The following is a 24,605-nucleotide window of genomic DNA, read 5'->3' as shown; positions in this document are numbered from 1 at the left end:
ATTTGAATGCCCTGTAATTTGTGAAGCTAATGGGCAAGACACAGCAGCTCACACTCTCATTCTCAGTCACTGCACACACAGGAGAAAATGAACCATTTCAATTCATAGAGACTTAGGTGAAGAGTTATCAGCTTCATTTAGAATTACCATTTTATGCCTTCTAAGCATCTCTCCTAACAATTCAACCAGCTGTTACTCTTCAAAACATGTGTCACTTTCTTTGCATTTGGGTCAAATTCCAACTGTGAAGATCCATTGAAGAAATAGTAAAACCCTGCAAATACAGACAGGGGAAATAGTGAGATATTTTTTCCAATAAGTAAATTTGGTGAAGTACAAAACTCATAATAATAGATACCTAAAAGCAGAAAGTGTTTATAGAATTATACTATTTGGCAGGGACTATGATAAACATTTTATGCGATGTTTTTTCATTTATTTCTGCAACAATCCTAAGAGGCATGTATATCTAACTCCATTTTACAGATGAGGAAGTTGAGGTTCAGACAAATTTAGATGCTTGCCCAAGGTCACTCAACAAGGAAAGAATGGAGATGGCACTCAACTTCAGCTCTGTCTGACAGCAAAATCATGCTCTGAGTTATTAGGTTATTCTGCTTGCAGTCAGATAAAATTCTCTGCATATTTGGAAACTGTGGTACCTTTAAGCTTTTCCTTCCCAATACTCCTCCTCCCCTTTCCTCATGAGGCAGCCTGGTGGGCATTTCTGGCCTCAGAGAGGCACAGGGACTCTTTCAGAGCCTGATGATCCTTTATGACTCTGTCATCATGGTGCTCAAATTACCTTTCAATAAAGATCATCTATCCCTCCACCCATCTATCCCTGAGGAGGAAAAAAATCTTTTTTTTAGATTTTGGGCTCATGGAAAGTTAAATATTGGCAACTGACTGACTACTCAGGAAAGACAGAGAAAATCTCCCCGGGAATTAGTAGCAGCAGTGAGATAGAGAACGCCAGCTGGTCAGTGTTAAACTTGGCCACACCACTTGAGGGAATTTTTATATAACTTATTATATGAGGTAGTCATATAATTGACATGAAATTCATAAGTTGAAATTTAGGGTTGAAAGGAGGAACCCGGTTAAAGAAAACTGTTATGAAATATTATTTCGATTTTCCTCTTCCCTCTGATACTATAGACTGTTTCATGTGGCCCACTGCCAACAAAATGTGTCCTCTTACCAAATGCTTCAAAAACAGCATCCACCTCTAGATCAACCCCTGGGAAGTCTTCCACTATTTGCTTGGGAAAGCCTGGCTCCATGGATTGTCTCTTCTCATCAAATCTGCACCGAGTAAAAGAAACAAAGCTCAGCATTGCATGGAGGTCATGTTACGAAAATTTGTAAATCATGTTAGGTTTAATGTGGAATTCTAACAAACTTTCCAAGTACTGCAAATAAATATCAGACATGTTTAGTGCTACAGAAATGTGTGACTTTAATGGTACTGCAAACTTAGTTCTTAAAATCTCTACCAGAAATAGAGGTAACATCCTGATCTAGCAGATACTGTTTGTTACCATATTTCTTAGGTCTGGACAGAAAGAATCTTAATCATTCTTCTATCACAAAGATATGAACATAAAGTGAATTCAATCATTCATCTAAAATACAAATTTGAAGTTGTCTATCATACTTTGTACATATATGTTGTCCCTACCATGCACATCTGGATTTCCTATGGCAGTCTCCTATGAAAAGGGATTGGGACAAGAAGCAAAGCACAGTAAGTGCAACTTTGATTGTTGGCTGGACCTTGGTTGGTCCTCCCAGATCTCAGAGTCTGGGCAGATAGCCCAAGAATTAGCCCCTCTGAGAGTCCTATACAGCTAGACTCTTATTACCTGTCATCCTCTTAGGCAGAGGTAATGAAAGGGTGAAGCTAGGGGAAGCCCTTGAGAATCACATAGTACAGTTGGGAAATCAAGACAAACAAACAATGAGTGGACTATAAGACAAAGGGAAAGGAATGGTTTCCCTGTGGCCTGGATTCGCAAGGCTTCTTTCAAAAAAGAAAAGCCCAGTTGGGTTTGGAATGCAGCAGGGAAAGCTTGATGGAAGTAGTGCGACTTGAGCTAGGACTTGGAGGATGGGCAGGGTTTGTGTAGGTGGAGGAGAAAGGAGCACACTCCAGGCAGATGGGGCAACAGCACAAAGGGAAGCTCCAGCTTATTGTACATGGGACTCAAAACAGGAGAGCTTAAGAAATGCCTGTTATCAGGTACTGCTGTATTTGAAAGTAAGCACTTCCCCACAGTTGTCTAAAGCCCCACCATTCCTACTGTGAGGGATGCAGGTCTAAGAGTAAAGCGGGGGATTTCCTTAGAAAAAGAAAATGATTTCCCTAATTAGAATCATACAAAGTCATTCCAATCAAATTTTACCTCCAGTATTTGTCCTCTACAAAGAAGTATGTTTTCTTCTTTTCCTTATCAGAAAAGGCTGCATCTATTTTCCTTATTGTTGAAGGAAAACCCAGGGTATGGATGTCTTTTGGGTAACCTGCTTGCACCTCGTTTCCTCTGATGGCCCAGAACTGATTTCCTGTGTTTTTTTTTTTTTTAAAAAAATCACAATCACATTGAATCTACAACAGATACCTTTGGTTTTAGAAATACTTCTTAGCACCTTTGATTTTCACAGTAAAAAGTAAGCCAGGGGGCTTCCCTGGTGGTGCAGTGGTTGAGAGTCTGCCTGCCGATGCAGGGGACACGGGTTCGTGCCTCGGTCCGGGAAGATCCCACATGCCACAGAGCGGCTGGGCCCGTGAGCCATGGCCGCTGAGCCTGTGCGTCCGGAGCCTGTGCTCCACAATGTGAGAGGCCACAATAGTGAGAGGTCCACGTACCGCAAAAAAAAAAAAAAAAAAAAAAAGGAAGCCAAAATTTTAGATTTAGTCACCAGCTCAAAATAGACATTAAACAAAAATTTGCAGCTTGAATGAATGAACACAGACCAATTGAGGGAATTTACAACTCTGGGCAATTTCCAATTAAAGTCTTAATCAATTTTCCAGTGAGAGGCTTTATTTTAGCAAATTAAAGAAATTATTATATAATAATTACCTTTAAAAATGAAAACGCTGTCTTTGCTAATAACTTCATATGCAGCATCTATGCCTGAAGGAAGAGATGACCAAAACGAAGAGATCAAATGAAATTCAACAGGTGTCCTGAAGGATCTGCGCCAAAAATGTCTGAAAAACATGTAAAAAGAAATGAAAGTTGAAAGAAGCCTTTCACCTTTCAGCGTATTTTCTTCATTGTCCTGTCTCACCCATCTTCCCCCATTCCCATATCCTCTAGGCTTAATGACAGAGAGAAATCAGGTGTGTTGTCACTGGGGAAAAATCTTCCCTTTTTTTCCAGAAGATTGCACTGGAACTGTTGCCATAGGATTCCAGAGTAATGTCTTCTGTGAAAGGAAAGTAATCTTACAATGCAAATTAATCAGCTGACTGTAACCTTTAAATACTTACAATTCATGCAAATAATATATATATTATACCATCATTTATATTTTCAAAAAGATAGGCAGATGTGTGTGTATGTATACGTGCATGTAAGTATATTTTTATATATACACAGAACAATTCTGGAAGGATATTTAAGAGTTCATCACTATGGATGAAGATAGGGAGAACTGAGGAACTAAGAGTCAATGATGTGGTGATGACTTTCTTTTAACTTTCTTTCCACTTTTGCAGTTTTATCATGTGCATATTTATCCAGCAGTGAGTAAATTAATTGATTAAATGTAATGGTATCCTGGTATCATTTTTAAAGGAAGTAAAGATAAAATTCTGATTCTAAAGTTCTAATTGTGACTTTTGAAAAGCAACTGTAACTTATAACATTTGGAAATGACAATTACAGGGTAAAAATTAAATCATCCTAAGTCTTTGAAAATGAACTTGACAATTTTAGGAAAATATGGAAAGTGAAGCATCAGAAATATTACAGTTCGGAAAAAAATTTTTTTGTTTTAAATATTTAAAAATCCCTATCAAGTTTCTGTTTGTTTTCCTCTCTAAGCATTGTATAGATACATCAAAAGAATAGATAGGAAAATATAGTTTTCTGGTCTGACCTATCTTTAAAGAACAGAACTTCTCCCCTCAGAGTGCTGACTGCATCAAAGGACAAAGCAGGATCACATGTGGCTGGTGTGTCAGGTTCTGGAGGCACAGATTCTGTGGGCACCACAGGGTCATCCGCAGAAGCTGTGGGAGGTCCTAAAGGGAAGAGATATGAGGATGCAAACATTAGAAGAAATGTGATTCTTCTGTTAATTTATATCCTTTCCAAACATTCTCAAAGTGCTTTGAGTTAAATTACAAATGCTTTATGCAGCATTTTGAAGCTTTCCTGAAGACCATCATTGCAAAGTTACAATGCCTAATTTTTCCAGCATCACTCACCATACAGGGACTGAATGCCATTCACATCATCTTGAGAAAGGTGGAACCGAGCCAGGTCTGTCAATGGGTTGTAGACAGGGTACATCAAAGCTTCACTATTGGTTGAGTGTTGGAGACCCAGGGAATGGCCAAGTTCATGGGCAGCAACGAGGAATAAATTGATCCCTATTAAAGAAATCATAAATAATAGTCACTCAGTCCTTAAATACATGTACATTACACAGATCAGCTGTGTATTATATTTGTTTACTTCCTGGAAGCACACAGTGCTTCCCCCCTCTTTTATTTTATTTTATTTTTTTTTTTTTGGTTAATTGATCAATTGAATGAGTACACTTAATGGAAAGCAAAGTGTTTTTCAAGGCTCATTATTGAAATCAATCTCTGGGAAAAATTATCCAGCCATATCCAATTACTCCCATCTCCAGCCTGATTCTGCTGATTCTTGACCCATTTGGAAATCCATAACACCCCATTTCTTCAGTATTCTTAGCTATTAAGAGTTCTCCAAGTTAATCCTACAGATGCCACCAGAAAACTACTAGAGCTAATCAATGAATTTGGTAAAGTAGCAGGATACAAAACTAATGCACAGAAATCTCCGGCATTTGTAGACACTAATGATGAAAAATCTGAAAGTGAAATTAAGAAAACACTCCCATTTACCATTGCAACAAAAAGAATAAATTATCTAGGAATAAACCTACCTAAGGAGACAAAAGACCTGTATGCAGAAAATTATAAGTCACTGATGAAAGAAATTAAAGATGATAAAATAGATGGAGAGATATACCATGTTCTTGGATTGGAAGAATCAACATTGTGAAAATGACTCTACTACCCAAAGCAATCTACAGATTTACTGCAATCCCTATCAAAATACCACTGGCATTTTTCACAGAACTAGAACAAAAAAAATCACAATTTGTATGGAAACAAAAAAGACTCCGAATAGCCAAAGCAATCTTGAGAACAAAAAACGGAGCTGGAGTAATCAGGGTCCCTGACTTCAGATTATACTACAAAGCTACAGTAATCAAGACAGTATGGTACTGGCACAAAAACAGAAATATAGATCAATGGAACAGGATAGAAAGCCCAGAGATAAACTCATGCACATATGGTCACCTTATCTTTGATAAAGGAGGCAGGAATATACAGTGGAGAAAGGACAGCCTCTTCAATAAGTGGTGCTGGGAAAACTGGACAGGGACATGTAAAAGTATGAGATTAGATCACTCCCTAACACCATACACAAAAATAAGCTCAAAATGGATTAAAGACCTAAATGTAAGGCCAGAAACTATCAAACTCTTAGAGGAAAACATAGGCAGAACACTCTATGACATAAATCACAGCAAGATCCTTTCTGACCCACCTCCTAGAGAAATGGAAATAAAACCAAAAATAAACAAATGGGACCTAATGAAACTTCAAAGCTTTTTCACAGCAAAGGAAACCATAAAGAAGACCAAAAGACAACCCTCAGAGTGGGAGAAAATATTTGCAAATGAAGCAACTGACAAAGGATTAATCTCCAAAATTTACAAGCAGCTCATGCAGCTCAATAACAAAGAAACAAACAACCCAATCCAAAAATGGCAGAAGACCTAAATAGACATTTCTCCAAAGAATATATACAGACTGCCAACAGACACATGAAAGAATGCTCAAATCATTAATCATTAGAGAAATGCAAATCGAAACTACAATGAGATATCATCTCACAACAGTCATCATGGCCATCATCAAAAAATCTAGAAACAGTAAATGCTGGAGAGGGTGTGGAGAAAAGGGAACACTCTTGCACTGCTGGTGGGAATGTGAATTGGTACAGCCACTATGGAGAACAGTATGGAGGTTCCTTAAAAAACTAAAAATAGAACTACCATATGACCCAGCAATCCCACTACTGGGCATATACCCTGAGAAAACCATAATTCAAAAAGAGTCATGTACCAAAATGCTCATTGCAGCTCTATTTACAATAGCCCGGAGATGGAAACAACCTAAGTGTCCATCATCCGATGAATGGATAAAGAAGATGTGGCACATATATACAATGGAATATTACTCAGCCATAAAAAGAAACGTAATTGAGCTATTTTTAATGAGTTGGATGGATCTAGAATATGTCATACAGAGTGAAGTTAGTCAGAAAGAGAAAGACAAATGCCATATGTTAACACATATATATGGAATTTAAGGAAAAAAATGTCATGAAGAACCTAAAGGTAAGACAGGAATAAAGACACAGACCTACTAGTGAATGGACTTGAGGATATGGGGAGGCAGAAGGGTAAGCTGTGACAAAGCCAGAGAGTGGCATGGACATATATACACTACCAAACATAAAGTAGATAGCTAGTGGGAAGCAGCCACATAGCACAAGGAGATCAGCTGGTTGCTTTGTGACCACCTAGAGGGGTGGGATAGGGAGAGTGGGAGGGAGGGAGATGCAAGAGGGAAGAGATATGGGAACATATGTATATGTATAACTGATTCACTTTGTTTTAAAACAGAAACTAACAGACCATTGTAATGCAATTATACTCCAATAAAGATATAAAAAAATTTAAAAAAGTTAAAGTTAAAACAAAAATCAACACTGAAATCATTCTGAGAGATGTATAACTGACCTGATGTATCCTTTGTCCATTTTTCATCATCATCAAAGTGAGCATCTCCATAAATCCCTGGCCCAGGTGGATAGGCATGAGCCAAAACTTTTCCAGGTCCATCAAAAGGGCTAAAGTCTCCATGTTCTAAGAGAGAAAAATATATTTATTGTCGAGATTAGTAATTAGGATCTCTCTGGAATCTTTTCTAATGAAACAACAACAGATAAAATTTTGTATGGGTTTTTTTCCCCTCTTGTTTCTGTTTTTTACCTCGAACTGCAAAAATGATCATTATGTCTGCCTCTCCTTCATTGATCCTGGAGAATGTAAATGGAGTCACCTTCTCCCAGACTGTCAATGCTTTCTCAATGGCAGAATCAACAACATCTCTTGGCAAATCCAGTGTATAATTCACAATCCTGTATGAAAAAACAATTGAAGATACTATTTCTCCTGTGATAGTGATTTATAAATCTCAGTATTATGTCAAAATCTCTTTGGACCCATTACCTGTAATTGAGGTGAGTTTTCCTCCACTTGGGCATGCCAGGAAAGGTGCTGAAGTGACCAACGTCAGGAACCCCACATCTGGGCTTGCGTATCACCTCCAGAGTGTCAGAGTCCAGCTTCCCCGTCACCTCCAGCCCCAGGAACCTCTGCATTTCCTGTATTTTTTTAACTACCGGACTACTGTCCTTTCTTCTAACAAACAGTTTCACATCCTTTTCAAGGTTGTAGTAGTTTTCGAGGTATTGCTAGCAGAAACATAAATATAGATTTTAGGTCATTTTTATGATTTTTAGTGGTTTATGGTAAACTTGTACAGTTGCTCACTTAATCTATTTGAAATATTCCTCTAGTTTATTGAAATCAAAGTGTCATATTTGTTTAATTCTTCAGTTGCAGACTCCTCCTCACTTTTGTTTTATCTTTGTAACAGAATATCTCTGCAGCTTATTTTACTACCAAAGCAATGAAAATTGCAATGAATTGGAAAATCAAGATAATTATCCAGGGAACTTAAAGGAGAAAATCAAAACAAACTTCCTTGTGAGTTATTGTACATTTCAGCTACATTTTTTCAATTTTCCACTTTATGCATCTCACAAGGACCTGGCTTAAGAAAAAAACTTAGACAAATCTCTATATCTAAACATGACACCAGCAATAAAAATATCCATCTAACTTTATATTGGATTAAAATACCTACAGAAGTTCCAAAGCAAGATATATTTCATATACTCTCCACTTGTTAATCATGTTTCTTAAGCAGTGCTGCTAGTAAGGTGGCTTTGATCTTAGGAAATTACCTAATATCTCTGGCTTTTGTTTCTTCTGGCATAAAAAGAGGAGTCCAAATAGGTGATACTGAGACCCTCTCCACGTACAACTCTCTGCCTTTGAACTTCCTATACATTAAGTTCAAACAATCCTGTGAGTTTTATAAATAGAAAGTAGAGAGTGTTTCCAGTTGGCCCTGTCAGGGAACGTGAGGGCTGGCTCCCTTAATTACCTGAGCAAGGTACATGCTGTCATCCTTGTCCTTTGCAGCTCTGTCCAATGGATAGGCTGAGCAAACTGCCACACATAGCAACAGCAGAACTGGAAGATTCCTCATTTCCATTGACTTTTCTCAGCTCTCTTCTGTCTTAATGCCTTGTTCTCTGCCTATCTTCTTCTAGGTTAATGGTCTGGAGTCCGACTTTTATAGGGTGACAATGTTTGCTTAGATCACCCACACACAGCTTGACTCATGATTGCTTTCCTATGAGTGGCAGCAGGACCTTTTTCAAAAATTTCAAATCCAAAATAGGATGATATAACCTACTTTACTAATTTCTCTCAACCTTTCCATTTTGCAAGTCAAAAGAGTGATTAATCTCCAGGAAATTCTTCCTGTCTTGGTAAGAAGAAGACTGGAGCAGTTTTTTTTTTTTTATTCTGGAAAAAAAAGTGACTGGAATTTACTAGATAGTTTATGTTTGTGGATTTGAGAAGTAACATGACATGGTAAAAAAGTCAGAATTCTGTAGAACTTTTAAATGTAATTTTATTTTAAGAAGAACATATTTAAAATCAAATGTAATAAGATATAAGTAAATGCAAAGCTGTACATAAATAGCTACAGTCTATACTATTAAATTCTGTAAAAACAGAAGAAATACTATCTAGAATAAAATTGAAAGGGAAATTCACTTTTTGAAACTTGATTTGAAATACCTACTGTCACATTCTGCTTGGACTTGTTAGTCCTTGAGGAGGAGACGCTCATGGGAAGGATGCTCATTCCTCAAGATTTTGAGGAAGAAGGACACATATACATTTTCTTTTGGTTGGTCTTAATTCTGTACCCAATTTATTAATGGATGATAGACCTGTAATAGCTACTCCACAAATACTCAAAGAATTCATATAAATTACTTTGTTCATTAGACTGAAATTCTCCTCTGTCTTATCTTCTACTCTTTTCTTATTCTCTTTCCATCTCTTTTCTTCCTCCCTAAATTCAAATTTGTAGATATTTTAAAGTTAAAAAAAAAGCCATCCTAAATTCTTGTCCCTTGCTTATCATGTTTCTCTTCTCTTCTCCTCCCTTTTTTCCTTTTTCTTTTCCTTCCCTTCCCTTTCCCACATTTTCTTTCTTTTTCTTTGTCAACTGGACTACTGCTCACATCACTTGTGTGAAATAAATGTTTGTAAGGAAGAACCTAAACCTTCCCAGAGGAAGAAACTTTGTTAAATACTTTACATACAATTCTCCTGCCACCTGCCACCAACCTATCTCCCCACCAACCTCACTTCCTATATCCTTAGAAAAATAAATTTAAAAAGAAATTCAAAAGGGATGCTAGTGGGAGGAAGCAAAACTTACACTTATTGAACATTTACTAAGTGCACAAACTTTTATTTATCACCACACTTTGTTTTTTCTTTGTTTGCTTGATTATTTGTTTACTAAAGAGCAGAATATCCTGGGAGTGAGAATTAAATAAAATGATGAATAAAAATGTGCATTTAATGAACATTTAATAAGTGTATGTTTTGATTTCTCCCACTTACATCCCTTTTGAATTTTCCTTTTCTGCTTTACTTTTTGTATGGTTTTAAAGAAATATTGGAGATGTTTCACTCAATATTTATAGAAGATGTAATAGGATTCTTCAGTGGTTGTAACCTGTAGCTGGAAGGTTCCAGTTGCCTAATAACCACTTGGCAGGGGTTATATGGTACTTTTGAGCATCCATTTTTAGGCTAGATTCTGTTCAAAGACACATCAAAACTAGAGTTCTATATTCCTTAGTGTCTTGTTTCGTTTTGACTGAGATAAGGGTAAAATACTTGTTTACACTGATGTCAGGGGAGCTAAGGGGGTTGGAGTGGTAAGGGCTTGTACCAGATATGAATTCCAGGAAGAAACAATGAAGTCAGGCAGAAGAGGTAGTGAGAAATTAAAAGCAGAGGAGCTGTGACATCCACAATTGTCAATTCCTTCTAAATTAAGGGGGTTTCTTTGTAAATTTTCTCTGCTAGCATAATTTATAAAACATTTTTTAAATTTAGAGGAAAACTTGACAGATTTTATGTTCATTTTCCCAACTGTTCAAAAATAATTGACAAAAGAGGCCATCTTTTTCCTGAGAAAAACACAAGTTTGCCAGTGCAGAACTTTGTCATCTTTTAAAACAGACTTCTCTGAGAGGTCTTCCTTGAGCCCCAGGAAGAGTTCATTACTTATTTCTTAACAGTATCTGTACTTGCCTGATTTTTCATACTGAACTGTAGTGTAATAGTTTACTTATCTGCCTCCCCATATTACTGTAAAGTCTTGAGGGTAGGGACTGTTTCCCATTTATTTCTGTACTCCTAATACTTAGGGTGGGGCTCTGCATACAGCAGGAACACCCAAATCGGGTAGAGAATTAATTAATATGTTAATTATGAATGAAAGGCTCACAGCAAAAGTCAAACAGGTAAATGAAAAGTCAAAAATTTCACAAATGATGCATATATAAATTCCCAGATCGTACATGTCATATTTACTAAATACCTTAATAACTGATTTATTTTATTTTATTTTCCTAGAAAAAGTTTCAAGCTATCATCTTAAGTCTCTCTAATAAGAGAATAAATAAAAGACTTATATACTTAAAATCCTTATTCCTATATCTATTGAACACCAAAACTAAGACTGTGGAGTCAAGGAATTTTCTGACAATGAATGAGATAGTTTGAATTTTGTGGATTAAATTTTAAAAGGGAACAGAATAATGCAAAGGAATAGGAAAATTACAGAGTAACTGAGTGGAGGAAGGAAGGGAGGGAAGAGGAAGGAAGGAAAGAAGGAAGAAAAGACAAATGGAGGAAGGAAGAGGGGAGGGAAAGAGAAAGGGAAAGGGAAAGAAAGGAAAAAAGCAGGAAAAAGAGTAAGAAAGAGTAAATATTGGGCTGGCCAAAAAGTTTGTTCGGTTTTTCTGTCAAAATTTTTTGCCAACCCAATACATCAAACGTAGAGGGGAGTTGTGAACATTAGGGGAAAAATGGGCCTTTTCTGCACAGGAAGGGAAATGACTGTTCCACAGAACAATCATTTGTCATACGGTGAAATATGTACAAGGGTCAGAATGGGTGCTTTTTTAAATCTAACCTCCAGGCATCAGAGGTCTAGAAGTAAACTTAAATCTGATCCAAACTTAGATTCAAAAGCAGGAAGTTAGTCCAAGTAACAGTCTGTCTCATAACTTTTCACTTTTGTCTTCCTATTTATCATGATTCTCCATGACTAATCAGATGAAATAACACATGATCCTTGCTACCTCCAGCTGATATATCATTCTTTTAGCTATTCATTCATTTCTCAAGTGTCTGAGTTTTAAATTCTTCAGAATAAAAAAAGTAAGACTGTAGATTTGGAGATAATATTTAAAAGAGAAATATAGGGAAAAAAGTGACCAAATTAGCTACTTAAAAATAGGAAAGAAGGAAGGATGAGAGGACAGAATGAAGGAATGAATGAAGGAGAAAAGGGTATAATCTAGTAGAGGAGATGACCTCTGCATCAGATTTTATAAGAAATAAAGAAAGAAGCTGTACAGGAAGTATGCAGAAGGAAAGCTGCTTAGTTTAGAAAAAGCCCAAGGTAAAGCCACAAATAAGTGAAACCTGAAATGATTTGGACATAGAGGAAAATCCAGGAACAGGATAAACAGCCATACAGAGTCAAGAAAATTTAGAGTCTATACGTAAAATGGCAAAGGGTTAATTTTTTTTTGAAGTGAAATATGTGTGAAGGGGAATAATGAAAAATGAAAAATAAAGCTATGGGAAGACAGATTGAAGCTCGTTGTGGAAGACCATTAACCTGAAACTAAGATGTTTAGTTTATTTAATTTATTTTACAGCAAGTCCCCTACATATGAACCTTCAGGTTGCAAACTTTCAAAGATGCGAACATGCGTTCCATCAACGTCAGGCATGAGTGAAATTGCAGCTCCCTCCGTCTCCTATTGCTGACCATCTTTCAGCTCTACCATCTCCCACCTCCTCTCCCTCTTCCAGTCAGTAACTCTTCTTGCCCATTCACTCGAAACCAGCCCTTTTATGCCAGCTGTTCTACTGTACTACTGTACTTTCCAAGGTACTGTACTGTAAGATTAAAAATGTTTTCTTTATTTTTTGTGTTTGTTTGATTTTTATGTATTATTTGTGTGAAAAGAATTATAAACGTATTACAGTACAGTACTATATAGCTGACTGTGTTAGTTGAGTACCTAGGCTAACTTTGTTGGACTTATGAACAAGTTGGACTTAAGAACGCACTCTCGGAATGGAACTCGTTAGTATGTAAGGGGAATTACTGTAGATGTTTAGTTGATTTTCTTGGTGATGGAAAGCCATGTTTCTGCAAAATACATTCAATTAAATTTTTTACATTTCAATAAAATTTTATATTTTTACTATAGAAAATTTTAAGTGTAAAAAAAGTTAGAAGAAAATAAATCATTTACATTCAAGCTGCTAGGAGAAAAACACTATTAACACTTTACTGTACTTTTGATTTTTTAATACCTGTGTATACATTTTTACATCATGCTGATCATGGAAAATTTATAAAATGTTATCTATGTTTTCCCACAAACTGAATATCATCAGCCAAAAATAAGTACTATTAAGGTGATGTATTCCCTCTGCATTACAGAATAAAACATGTTGCTTATGGGTTTTTTAAAATGTACATTTTTCATGGTTGAAATTAGATCATATACGCTAATTTTTATGTCTGTTTTCCACAGAAACATTCAAACATTTTAGTTGGAATGTGAACTAGATTAGAAATAGGAAATTGAGAACAGATAATATTTGCACGTGGAATGACTATCTTTTTCATTTATAAAAGCCTAATGACTCAGATCACTCAACAGGAGTGGTAAATGTGTTGAAATCCATTATTCAAATTCCTTGGCAATGACAATGGCCATTATGTGACTCCAGGCAACTCTGATTTTATGGAAAGAAGGAGAGCATTTTGTAATATTCTTGGCATAATTATTTCAATTGTGCAAACAAAGCTTTTAGTGGTACTCCAATGGGCAGTATATTTCATCTGATTGTAGGATATAAAATGTTGCTTGAGAAACACTTTTTCTTATATGATGATCAGAGTAGAAGCAGAAGGGAAATAGGTGTGAGAAGCAGCACGGACCAAGCATAACCCCATACTGCCAAATCCACCTAAGTCACCTTTCAGTTAGAAAACTGCAAACAAACCAAGAAAAGATAGCTCTGTTAAACTTTTTAGAGCCTGAACTATGCATTCTGGAATTGTTCATTTTGAGTCAGTTGACAATTGTATGTCTTTATGTAATTTTCCAAGGGTGGTTGAGGAGAAATTTACTGATTCTAGCATATCTGAGCATCTCTTTTGTTAACCTCTCTTATGGAAGATATCTTGGATTGGTATGCAACTCTATGGTCACAATTTCTTTTCTCTCTTCCAGAATCAACAACCATCCGATAGAGATGTGGCTTCAGTATTTTCTCGTTCATAGAAAAATAAATGTCCTTGTCTCTGATCAGACATTTGAGGAAAAAAATATATTTCTAGTTCTTTCAAACGACCATAAGTTCCTGAGGTTTCATATGATAAGCATAGATAAGCAATCTTTTGTTTTATCCAATATAGCTTCTCTGTCCTTACAAACAGTGGGAAAATGTATTCTAAAACAGCAACTTTGTTTTCAATGTTATAACTTATTTTTTTCCTTGCATTTTATCTGCTGTAGTGCAAGTTTGGGAAAGACTACTTCAGTGGCTACTAGCCCAGCGTCTTCTTTTTTTAAAAGAACTATTAAATATACATATATATAATTTTCTAATTATATATAGTTTTGTGTTTTACATTTAGTTCTGTGATTCATTTTGAGCTAATTTTTGTGAAGAGTGTAAGACTGTATCTCAATTCAGTTTTTTCCATGTGCATGTCCAGTTGTCCCAGCACCATTTGTTGAAAATACTGTCTTTGCTCCACTGCATTGCCTTTGATACTTTGTCAAAGATCAGTTGACTATATTTATGTGAATCTATATCTGGGCTCTCTATTCTGTTTCATTGATCTACTTGTCTATTCTTTTGCTCATACCACACTGAGTTGATTACTATAGCCAATTGTTCTCCTTTAACACCGTGTTGGCTATTCTGGATCTTCTGCCTCTCCATATAAACTTTAGTATTAGTTTGTTATACCCAAAAAATAACTTGCTGGGATTTTGATTGAAGCCATTTGTTTTCTTAGGCTGAAAATTTTCCCATTTAATTTTTTCTTGTAAGATATGTGAAAACATTGGAACCTTGCTTCTGTGAGATTTATCCAGCAGTAGTGATTGAGGTGGATTAGAATAAAAAGAAGGTAAAGTTGACTCATTTATTATAATTATCTAAGTGAGCTGTAAGGGGAATCTGAAGGATTGCAGATATAAGTAAAAAGAATTGAGAATGGAAAGAGATGATACAGACAGAAAAGGGACAGGAAGGATAAAAAAGGCATGGGTGCCATTAATCTTGCAAAATGGGAAGAATTGAAACTAGCTCATCTACAATTGAGGTTGAGTTCCTTTCTTTGTGACTTGGCAGGTCTCTCCTTGCTGTGGAAAAAAAACAAAGACCAACCAAATGCAACCAAGCAATTGCTATTTATCCAGAGCTTGCTGTAGCAAAGGAGTCAGCCACCAAAATGTGTGTTTTCGCAGAGATTCAAAGTAGATAGACACATGGGAAACATTACGGTGTGGAAAAGGGAACTATTTGTGTATATCCTGATTGAAAGTTATTGATCTGGGGATGCTGTAGGTGGGCTAACTAGAAGTGTGTATCCTGTGAACTTGGTTAGAAAGTCCAGTTGGATCCTCAGTTGGTAATGAGACAAAAATAAGCCCATCAGTTTCTCAGAAAATCTTAGCCATTTTAGATTGATTGATTGTCACAGAAGTTATTGTTTAGCGTCCTGGATTGTCACTAGAGATATCAATCTAGCTTTATGCACTTACAACAAGCTGGCTTCCTGGGTTGAAGATAAGGAGATTGGTTTCCTGGGCAGGTTGCTAGAGGTTGTGGGTCAAAGTTCTATTTTTATATATAGTACAATCATTGTCTGTTTCTCTATTCAGTCTCTCAATGGAAAAGTCTCTACTCCATGTCTTATGCACCTCTGAAATATATGAAAGTTTGGGGGTATTTACACTTGGCTGAATTACTTTTTCTTTTGTTATCCATATATTTTTTGCTTAAATTCTGGAATTTATAAGTGCTTTATTCTGGGCGTTAGTGCAAATATCTGTAACCATTGATACTCATTGCCCTGACAAATCTGTGTAATGATCTTAGGCACTGCTTTGCCATGGCTGAGACACTTCACCTTCTTATGAGTCATGATTTGTTAATGTTGACACATCTTTATGGATGGGTCATATTATGTAGGAAGGACAAAATGAAATTGTATTGTATAACTAAATTAGAGTTGGATATGTACCAAGGCAGAGCTAACTCACATAAACCTAGAGAGCATGTGTTGGTGTTCCAGCTTACTCTCCATTAAAGCTATACCATTAGAATAATGGGGAAAAGTTCTGAACTTTCATTATTTTATATACTTTTAGGTAATTAGTGTCTCTTACTCTTCTCAGAGTGTGTAGTATTGTCAAACAGGTATGTATCAGAACTCTCTTTTAAGAAAGGAGAAAGCCACTATATATTGATTATCTACTATGAACCCAGCATGTTATATTATGTGTAATCTTCACACCCACATTACAAGGTAAATATCAGTATCCTCAGTTCACAGATGAAAAAATGGAGTTCAGAAAAGTTAAAACATTTGTTCAAGTTCACATACACAGTAAGTAGCAGAGATGATGCACATGTTGTTCAGTCAAAATCTATAAATCAAATAGAAACAAGAGTTTGTAGTTTAGTCTGAAGTTTTGTCTTCAGACTAAATTCAATCTCTGCATTTCATCTATTTATAACACCATCTTAGTCTGGACCTAACCCTTTCCAAAAATTTTCTCTCTCAAATATTCATATTTTCAAAAACTAAATACTGGATATGTCTATTATCCCAGTGTATGTCTCGTAGTCTTCAATATTAGGGCCTCCTCTCATGAATTTCTGATGTTCTGACTTCCCTCTCCTCTTTCTAAGTCCAGTCTTTCCTGTCAATTATCTTTCACTTGTGCTGTCCATATGCAACCCAGTTAGGACAAATGTATATGAGCAGTGATTATGTGTTATTGAGATTAAAAATTCCAAAGTCTCCTCAGTCAGCAAGGTTGGTCAAAGCTCCAATTCCAGAAAACATCAGCAAAAATCTTGCTAGCCATGAATTCCTAAGTGCTCATTAAAAAAATCCAGCTCTAAGGTCCTAAGCATAAACACACAGTTCAGTACCTTTGTGGCCCAAAACACATTTCACAATCCTTCCTTCCTCTGAAAATCATATTTTATGCAATTATGAGATTGCAACATACTGTTCCAAATCATGAATTTAGAGGAAAAGTGGAAAAACTTCTCAAATTTCCACCCTCACTTATATTCACATCTCCCTCAAGATATTTTATTGTCAACTTGACTGCTCCAAAAAAGTACAGAATTAGAGTAAGATTTTTTGTTGTTGATAATTTATTAACTCTTTTATCTTGCCCCTAATAGTTGAGCCAAATTGTATCAGATCATGCTCCTTATTAGTTGAAAGATTATCAGTCAATAGAATCAAAGTGGGATAGTAGAAACAGCTTGAGTTTGGGTGAAACAGTCCTCAGTTAGAAGCTTAATATGGACTTACTAGGTCTGTGACACCAAACAAATTATTTACCTTCTCTGTGTCCTTTTTTCTTTATTCTTAAAATAGCAATAAAAATGTCTGTCTGGGCTTCCCTGATGGTGCAGTGGTCGAGAGTCCACCTGTCGATGCAGGGGATATGGGTTCATGCCTCAGTCTGGGAAGATCCCACATGCCACAGAGTGGCTGGGCCCGTGAGCCATGGCTGCTGAGCCAGCGCGTCCAGAGCCTGTGCTCCACAACGGGAGAGATCACAACAGTGAGAGGCCCATGTACTGGAAAGAAAAAAAAAAAAGAAAAAGAAAAAGAAAAAAAGAAAATGTCTATCCTACCCCTGTCCACCCGTGGGCTGACACTAGCCCAGAGGGCCCATGGACCCCAGCTTGTACAGTTAGCTCCACGGGGACATGGTTTCACCCTCTACCAGGCCCACAGCCACTGCATGAGACAGGACCTAGCAGCCATTTGGGTCAGCTCCACCTTCCAGTGTGCACACTGTAGTTGGGTCAGCCACAAAAGAAGGGGGCACACAACTCAATTAGGGGACACTTCCACAGCATATAGATTTAGTAACCAGAGGAGAACATATTGCTGACCCCCATAGGACATGTCCTACATAACACCACTTTTCCAAGATCTGGAAATTCAACTGACCTACTTAATACATAGAAGTAAACACAAAGAAATAGGTAAAATGAGAAGACAGAGGAAAATGTTCCAAACAAAGTAACAATATCTTTTAAAAAGTGAAGATAAGTAATCTATCCAATAAAGAGTTCTAGGCAATGGTCATAAAATGCTCACTAAACTCGAAAGAAGAATGGATGAAAACAGTATGAATTTCAACAAAGAATTAGAAAATAAAAAACAAACAGAGCCAAAGAATACAATAACTGAAATTTTAAAATATGATAGAAGGAATCAACAGTAGATTAGTTGATACCGAGGAATGGGTCAGCAATCTGGAAGACAGAGTAGTGGAAATCACCCAAGCTGAACAGAAAAAAGAATTTTGAAAAAATGAAGATAGTTTAAGTGACCTCTGGGACAACATCAAGCATACTTAACTTGCATTAAAAGGGTTTCAGCGGGAGAAGAAAGAAAGAAATTGGAAGATAACTTATTTGAAGAAACAATAGCTTAAAAACTTCTGTAAATTGGGGAAGGAAACAGGCATCCAGGTCCAGGAAGCACAGAAAACCCCAAACAAGATAAAAGTAAAGAGATCCACACCCAGACACATTATAATTAAAATGGCAAAAATTAAAGATGAAGAGAGAATATTAAAAGTAGCAAGAGAAAGGCGACTAGTTATATACAAGGGAACTCCTATAGGATTATCAGCTGACTTCTCAGCAGAAATATTGCCAGCCAGAAAGGAGTGGCACAATACACTCAAAGAGATAAAATTAAAAACTTATAATAAAGGATACTCTATCAAGCAGGGTTATCATTTAGATTTGAAGGAGAGCTAAAGAGTTTTACAAAGAAGCAAAAGCTAAAAGATTTCACCACCACTAATTTAGCTATATAAGAAATGTTAAAGGGACTTCTCTAAGTGGGAAAGAACAGGCCACAATTAGAAATATGAAAATGATAAAAGGAAAAATCTCACCAGTAAAGGCAAACATACAATAAAGGTAATAGATCGATCATTTAAAAGCTAGTATGAAGGTTAAAAGACAAAAGTAGTACCATCATCTATAACCAAAATAAATAGTGAAGGGATTCACAAAACAAAAAAATATAAAATATGATGACAAAAGCAGTAAACTTTGGAAGGAGGGGAGTAAAATTGCAGGGTAGTTAAAATGTGTTTGAACTTAAAACATCACCAATTTAAAATAATCAAATATATATAGCTGTAAATAAATCTCATGGTAACCACAAACCAAAACTCTATAATAGATACACACACAAAAGGGAAAGGAATTCAAACAACACTAAAGAGAGTCATCAGATCACAATGGAAGAGGACAAAAGAAGAAGAAAAGAACAGTAACAACAACAACAACAACAAAAACACTACAAAATCAACCCCAAAACAGTTAAAATGGCAATAAGTACATACCTATCAATAATCACTTTAAATATTAGTAGATTAAATGTTCCAATCAAAAGACATAAAGTGGTTGAGTGGATACAAAATTAAGACCCATATATATGCTGTCTATAAGAGACTCACTTCAGATCTAAAAACACACATGACTGAAAGTGAGAGGATGGAAAAAGTATTCCATGCAAATGGAAATAAATAGAAAGCTGAGGTAGCAATACTTATATCAGATAAAATAAACTTTAAAACAAAGACTGTAACAAGAGAGGAAGAAGAACATTGCATAATAATCAAGGGATCAACCCAAGAAGATGATATAAAGATTATAAATATATATGCACCCAACATTGAGGCACCTAAATACATAAAGAAAAGATGAACAAACATAAAGGGAGAAGGTTACAGTGATGCAATAATATTAGGGGACTTTAACACCAAACAGATATCAATGGACAGATCCATCCAGACAGAAAATCAATAAGAAAACAATGGCTTTAAACAACACATTAGAGGAGATGGACTTAATGGATATATAAAGAACATTTCATCCAAAAGCAGCAGAATGCACATGCTTTTCTAGTGCAAATACATGAAAAATACATCTATATCTGGAACAATTATCACAGAATACCTACTGAAAGCTTGCAGAAGATCTCATACAAGCAAAGCTTCAAGATAGAACCCCATGTCACCAGGCAAGACAAAGGGAAAAGGGAGAAGAAGAGGATTTGGGATGGGACCAGTGCCCCTGGGAGGGAACTGTGAAAGAAAAAAGGTTCCCTCACCTTGGGAACCTCCTTCACTGGCTGGGAGGTCTGCTGGGACAGACAGGGAGCTTCAGAGGCTCAGAGAGGTACGAGCAGAGATGGTCCTTTTCACATCACCACATTTCCCAAGTTCGAGTGGTGTACCTGCTGGTGTGTACAGTGAGTGGGTGCTGAAACTTGGGCTTCAGCAGATAGACACAGGGAGAGGACTTGGTTTAGCTGTGCAAGGACAGACTGAAGGGCCGGAAGTGTGGCCTGGGCCACAACTGGGGGTGTGTACAGGACAGAGGCAAGTCTGCCATAGGAGCCTCATTGTCAAAACAACAAGGGAGAGGCATGAATCTGCCATAACAGCCTCATTATCAGCACACTCAACAGGGCACTGCTCAGGGCTGTCATGGGTTTTGAGAACTTTGTGGGCATATATACATAGAGGTGGTGCTGAAACCAGAGTCAATTACTGGCATTCCCATAGCAAGCATGGGGGCTTAGCTTCCGCAGTTTCTGGGCAGGCAGTTTTGTGAGTGCACATGCATGCCTAAGTGTCCTCTGAGCTATTTTCCAGTTCTCTCAGAGCAGAGGCAGTCTCTGAGTGCAGTGCCAGCATTGATCTTTGTGGGCACACACAGGGTGGCAGCCTGCATAACAAAATTTCATGTCCCTGTGGAGAACTCCTGGGGAAGAACATGCAGCAGGCTCTTTTCCCAAAGGGAGCACTCCAGTACCACCTCCTCACACTACAGCTTAGACCTGGATCTGGGGGCTTCTACTCCAACAGCTGGGGAGCAGACCCTACCCCCAACAGGTTTGTGACAACCACAGAGCAAAGAGGAAAGCCTGCTCAACATCCAGTGTAGGCTCTGGTCTCCTCAACACTACACACACCCTCTATCAAGAGGGAAAACACCAGCACACCCTGATGGAAAGATGGGGCAAGCATTCATACCAAAAGCAGCCCTTGCACCAAAAATATTGGACTCATACTGTCCACACAGAGTCACTCACATATAAAAACAACTCTTCAAGACCACAGGAGATAACTGTTTCTCCTAAATTAATAGAGTCAGAGAAATATAAGTAAAATGAAAAAGCAGAGGAACTACTCCTAATTAAGAGAACAAGAGAAATACCCTGAAAGAACAATGAAACAGACTCTCCAGTCTACCAGTTCCCAAATTCAAAAAAAGTGATAAAAATGCTGAAGGTATTAAGACTATCAATAGAAACAGAGCTCACTGTAACAAGGAACAAGAAACTATAAAGAGAAGCCAATCAAAATTAGACAACTAAGTTGCTGAGATGAAAACTAAGCTAAAGGCAATAAATAAACTAAATAATCAGTGATCTGGAAGACAGAATTATGGAAATCACTCAATCAGAACAGGAGACGGAAAGACAGAAAGCAACATGCGAGGCCTATGGGATAATATAAAGTGTGCCAATCTACACATAATAAGAATCCCAGAAGAAGAAAGAGAAAATGGGATTGAAAATATATTTGAAGAAATTATGGCTGAAAACTTCGCAGACATAAAGAAGGAAACAGATATCCAGGTACAGGAAGCACAGAGAGTCCCAAACAAAATGAACCCAACCAGACCTACTCCAAGACATATCATATCATATCACAAATTAAAATGGCAAAAGTTAAAGACAAAGAGAGGATTCTATAGACAGCAAGAGAAAAAACAAAGAGTCAGTTATAAGGGAATCCCCATAAGGCTATCAGCTGACTTCTCTGCAGAAACTTTGCAGGCCAGAAGGGAATGTCATGATATATTCAAAGTCCTGAAAGGGAAAATCCTGCAACCTAGGATATTCAACCCAAAAGATTATCATTTAGAATAGAAGGAGAGATAAAAGAATTTCTCAGACAAACAAAAACTAAAAGAATACAACAATACTAAACCTATCCTAAAAGAAATATTGAAAGGTCTTCTCTAAAGAGAAAAGAAGCTGGAATCTACAGGAAAGAGAAATCACAATAGGAAATGTAAATATATAAAATAATTGAAGATCACTTAAACAGATTAAAAAACAATAAAAAAACTCTGTGAAAGTGATTATAACTACAGGGAACAGCAAAAGGATAAAGATGAAAATGTAAAGTAGGACATCAAAATTATGAAATGTTGGGGAAGGGAATAAGAAAATGTAGATCTTTTAGAATGTGTTTGAGCTTATATGACTACCAGTCTAAAGCAAGTAGGTGTAGTTACAGGTTAACATACTTGAAAAGAAGGGTAACCACAAATCAAAAACATACAACAGAGTCACAAAACCCAAAAAGAAAGGAACTCAAGCATAATGCAAAAGAAAACCATCAAACCACAAAAGGAAAAATAAAAGGAAGAAGAAAGTAAGAAAGAAGAAATACAAAATTAACTGGAAAAGAAGGTTTAAAATGTCATAAATACATAATTATCAATCAATTCTTTAAATGTCAATGGACTAAGTGTTCTGATCAAAAGACATAGAGTGGTAGATTGGACAATAAGACAAGAAACTACAATATGCTGCCTACAAGAGACCCACTTGAGGGCAAAAGATACATATAGATTGAAAGTGAGGGGATGTAAAAAGATATTTCATACAAATGGAAATGACAAATAAGCAGGGTTAACAATACTCATAACAGACAAAATAGACTTAAAACAAAGGCCATAAAGAAAGACAGAGAAGGACACTATATCATGATAAAAAATCAATACAAGGAGAGGATATTACACTCGTTAACATATATGCACCCAATACAAGAGCAGCTAAATACATAAAACAAATACTAACAGACATAGAGGGAGAAACTAACAGGAATACAATAATAGTGGGAGACTTTAACACCTCACTGACATCAATAGACAGATCTTCCAGACAGAAAATCAATAAGGCAACAGAGATCCTGACTGACACAATAGAACAGTTAGGCTTAATTGATATCTACAGGACACTGTATCCAAAAGAAACCAGAATACATATTCTTTTCAAGAGCACATGGAACATTCTCTAGGATATACAATATACTAGTTGTTTTGTGAAACAACCCTCAACAAATTTAAAAGGATAGAAATTATTTCAAGCAACTTTTTTACCAAAATGACATAGAATTAGAAATCAACCACAGAAAGAGAAATAAGAAGAAAAAAAAAATGATTATTTAGAGACTAAACAACATGCTACTAAAAATCCAGTAGGTCAACAGTGAAATCAAAGAGAAAATAAAAAATATCTTCAGACAAATAACAATGAAAACACAACCATACAAAATCTATGGGATGCAGCAAAAGCAGTTCTAAGAGGGAAGTTCATAGTCATAGAGACCTTGCTCAAAACATAAGAAAAATCCCAAATAAATGGCCTAACCTACCACCTAAAAGAATTAGAAAAAGTAGAAAAATCAAATCCTAAAGTCAGCAGAAGGAAGAAAATAATAAAGATCAGACAAGAAATAAATAAAATAGGGATTAAAAAAGAGTAGAAAAATCAATATAAAGCAAGAAGTGATTTCTTGAAAGGATAAGCAAAATTCACAAACCTCTGGCCAGGCTCACCAAGAAGAAAGGACCCATATAAATAAAATAAGAAAAGAAAGAGGAGAAATAACAACCAATATCACAGAAATACAAAAGAAAAAAATTATGAACAACTATATGTCAATTAAATGGACAACAAAGAAGAAATGAACCAGTTTCTAGAAACTTACAGCCTGCAAAATCTGAATGAAGAAGAACCAGACAGTTTGAACAAAGCAATCACTAGCAGTGAAATAGAAACTGTAATTCAAAAAACTCCCTGAAAACAAAAGTCCAGGTACAGCTGGCTTCTACCAAACATACAAAGACTTTATACCTATCCTTCTCAAATTCTTCAAAAAAATTAAAGAGAAGGGAACACTCCCAAGCTCATTCTATGAAGCTACCATCACCCTGATAACAGGACCAAACAAAGACACTACTAAAAAAGAAAATTACAGGCCAATAACCATGATGAGTATAGATGCAGAAATCCTTAACAAAATATTACCAAACCAAATCCAGCAACACATAAAAAGGATCATACACCATTATCAAGTTGGATTCATCCCAGTGTCATAAGGATAGTTCAACATACACAAATTAATCAATATGATACACCACATCAACAAAAGAAAAGACAAAACCCATATGATCATTTCAATAAATGCAGAAAAAACATTTGATAAAATTCAGCATTCATTAATGATAAAAATAACTCTCATCAAAGTGGGTATAGAGGAAACATACCTCACATAACAAAATCCATTTATGACAAACCCACAGCCAACATAATACTCAATGGTGAAAAGCTGAAAACTTTCCCACTAAATTCTGGAACTAGACAAGGATGCCCACTCTTACCACTTCTACTCAAC

General features: G+C 36.4%; 1 protein-coding gene across 1 annotated transcript; it reads right to left on the bottom strand.

Moving 5' to 3' along the window:
* Positions 1 to 173: 173 nt before the first annotated feature.
* LOC307056168 (stromelysin-1-like) lies at positions 174 to 8,689 on the bottom strand (the record flags this gene model as incomplete). The annotated part of the gene is made up of 10 exons (XM_079708712.1): positions 174 to 274; positions 1,205 to 1,308; positions 2,409 to 2,568; positions 3,090 to 3,220; positions 4,114 to 4,258; positions 4,445 to 4,609; positions 7,084 to 7,209; positions 7,336 to 7,484; positions 7,576 to 7,820; positions 8,579 to 8,689. 10 exons carry the CDS (start codon positions 8,687 to 8,689, stop codon positions 174 to 176), a joined length of 1,437 nt encoding a protein of 478 aa, XP_079564838.1.
* Positions 8,690 to 24,605: the final 15,916 nt, after the last annotated feature.

The sequence above is a fragment of the Hyperoodon ampullatus genome (assembly GCF_949752795.1).
Source record: "Hyperoodon ampullatus genome assembly, chromosome: 7".
NCBI classification, from domain to species: Eukaryota; Metazoa; Chordata; class Mammalia; order Artiodactyla; family Ziphiidae; genus Hyperoodon; species Hyperoodon ampullatus.
The sequence above is the reverse complement of the archived record's forward strand: the minus strand, read 5'-3'. Positions and strand labels throughout refer to the sequence as shown.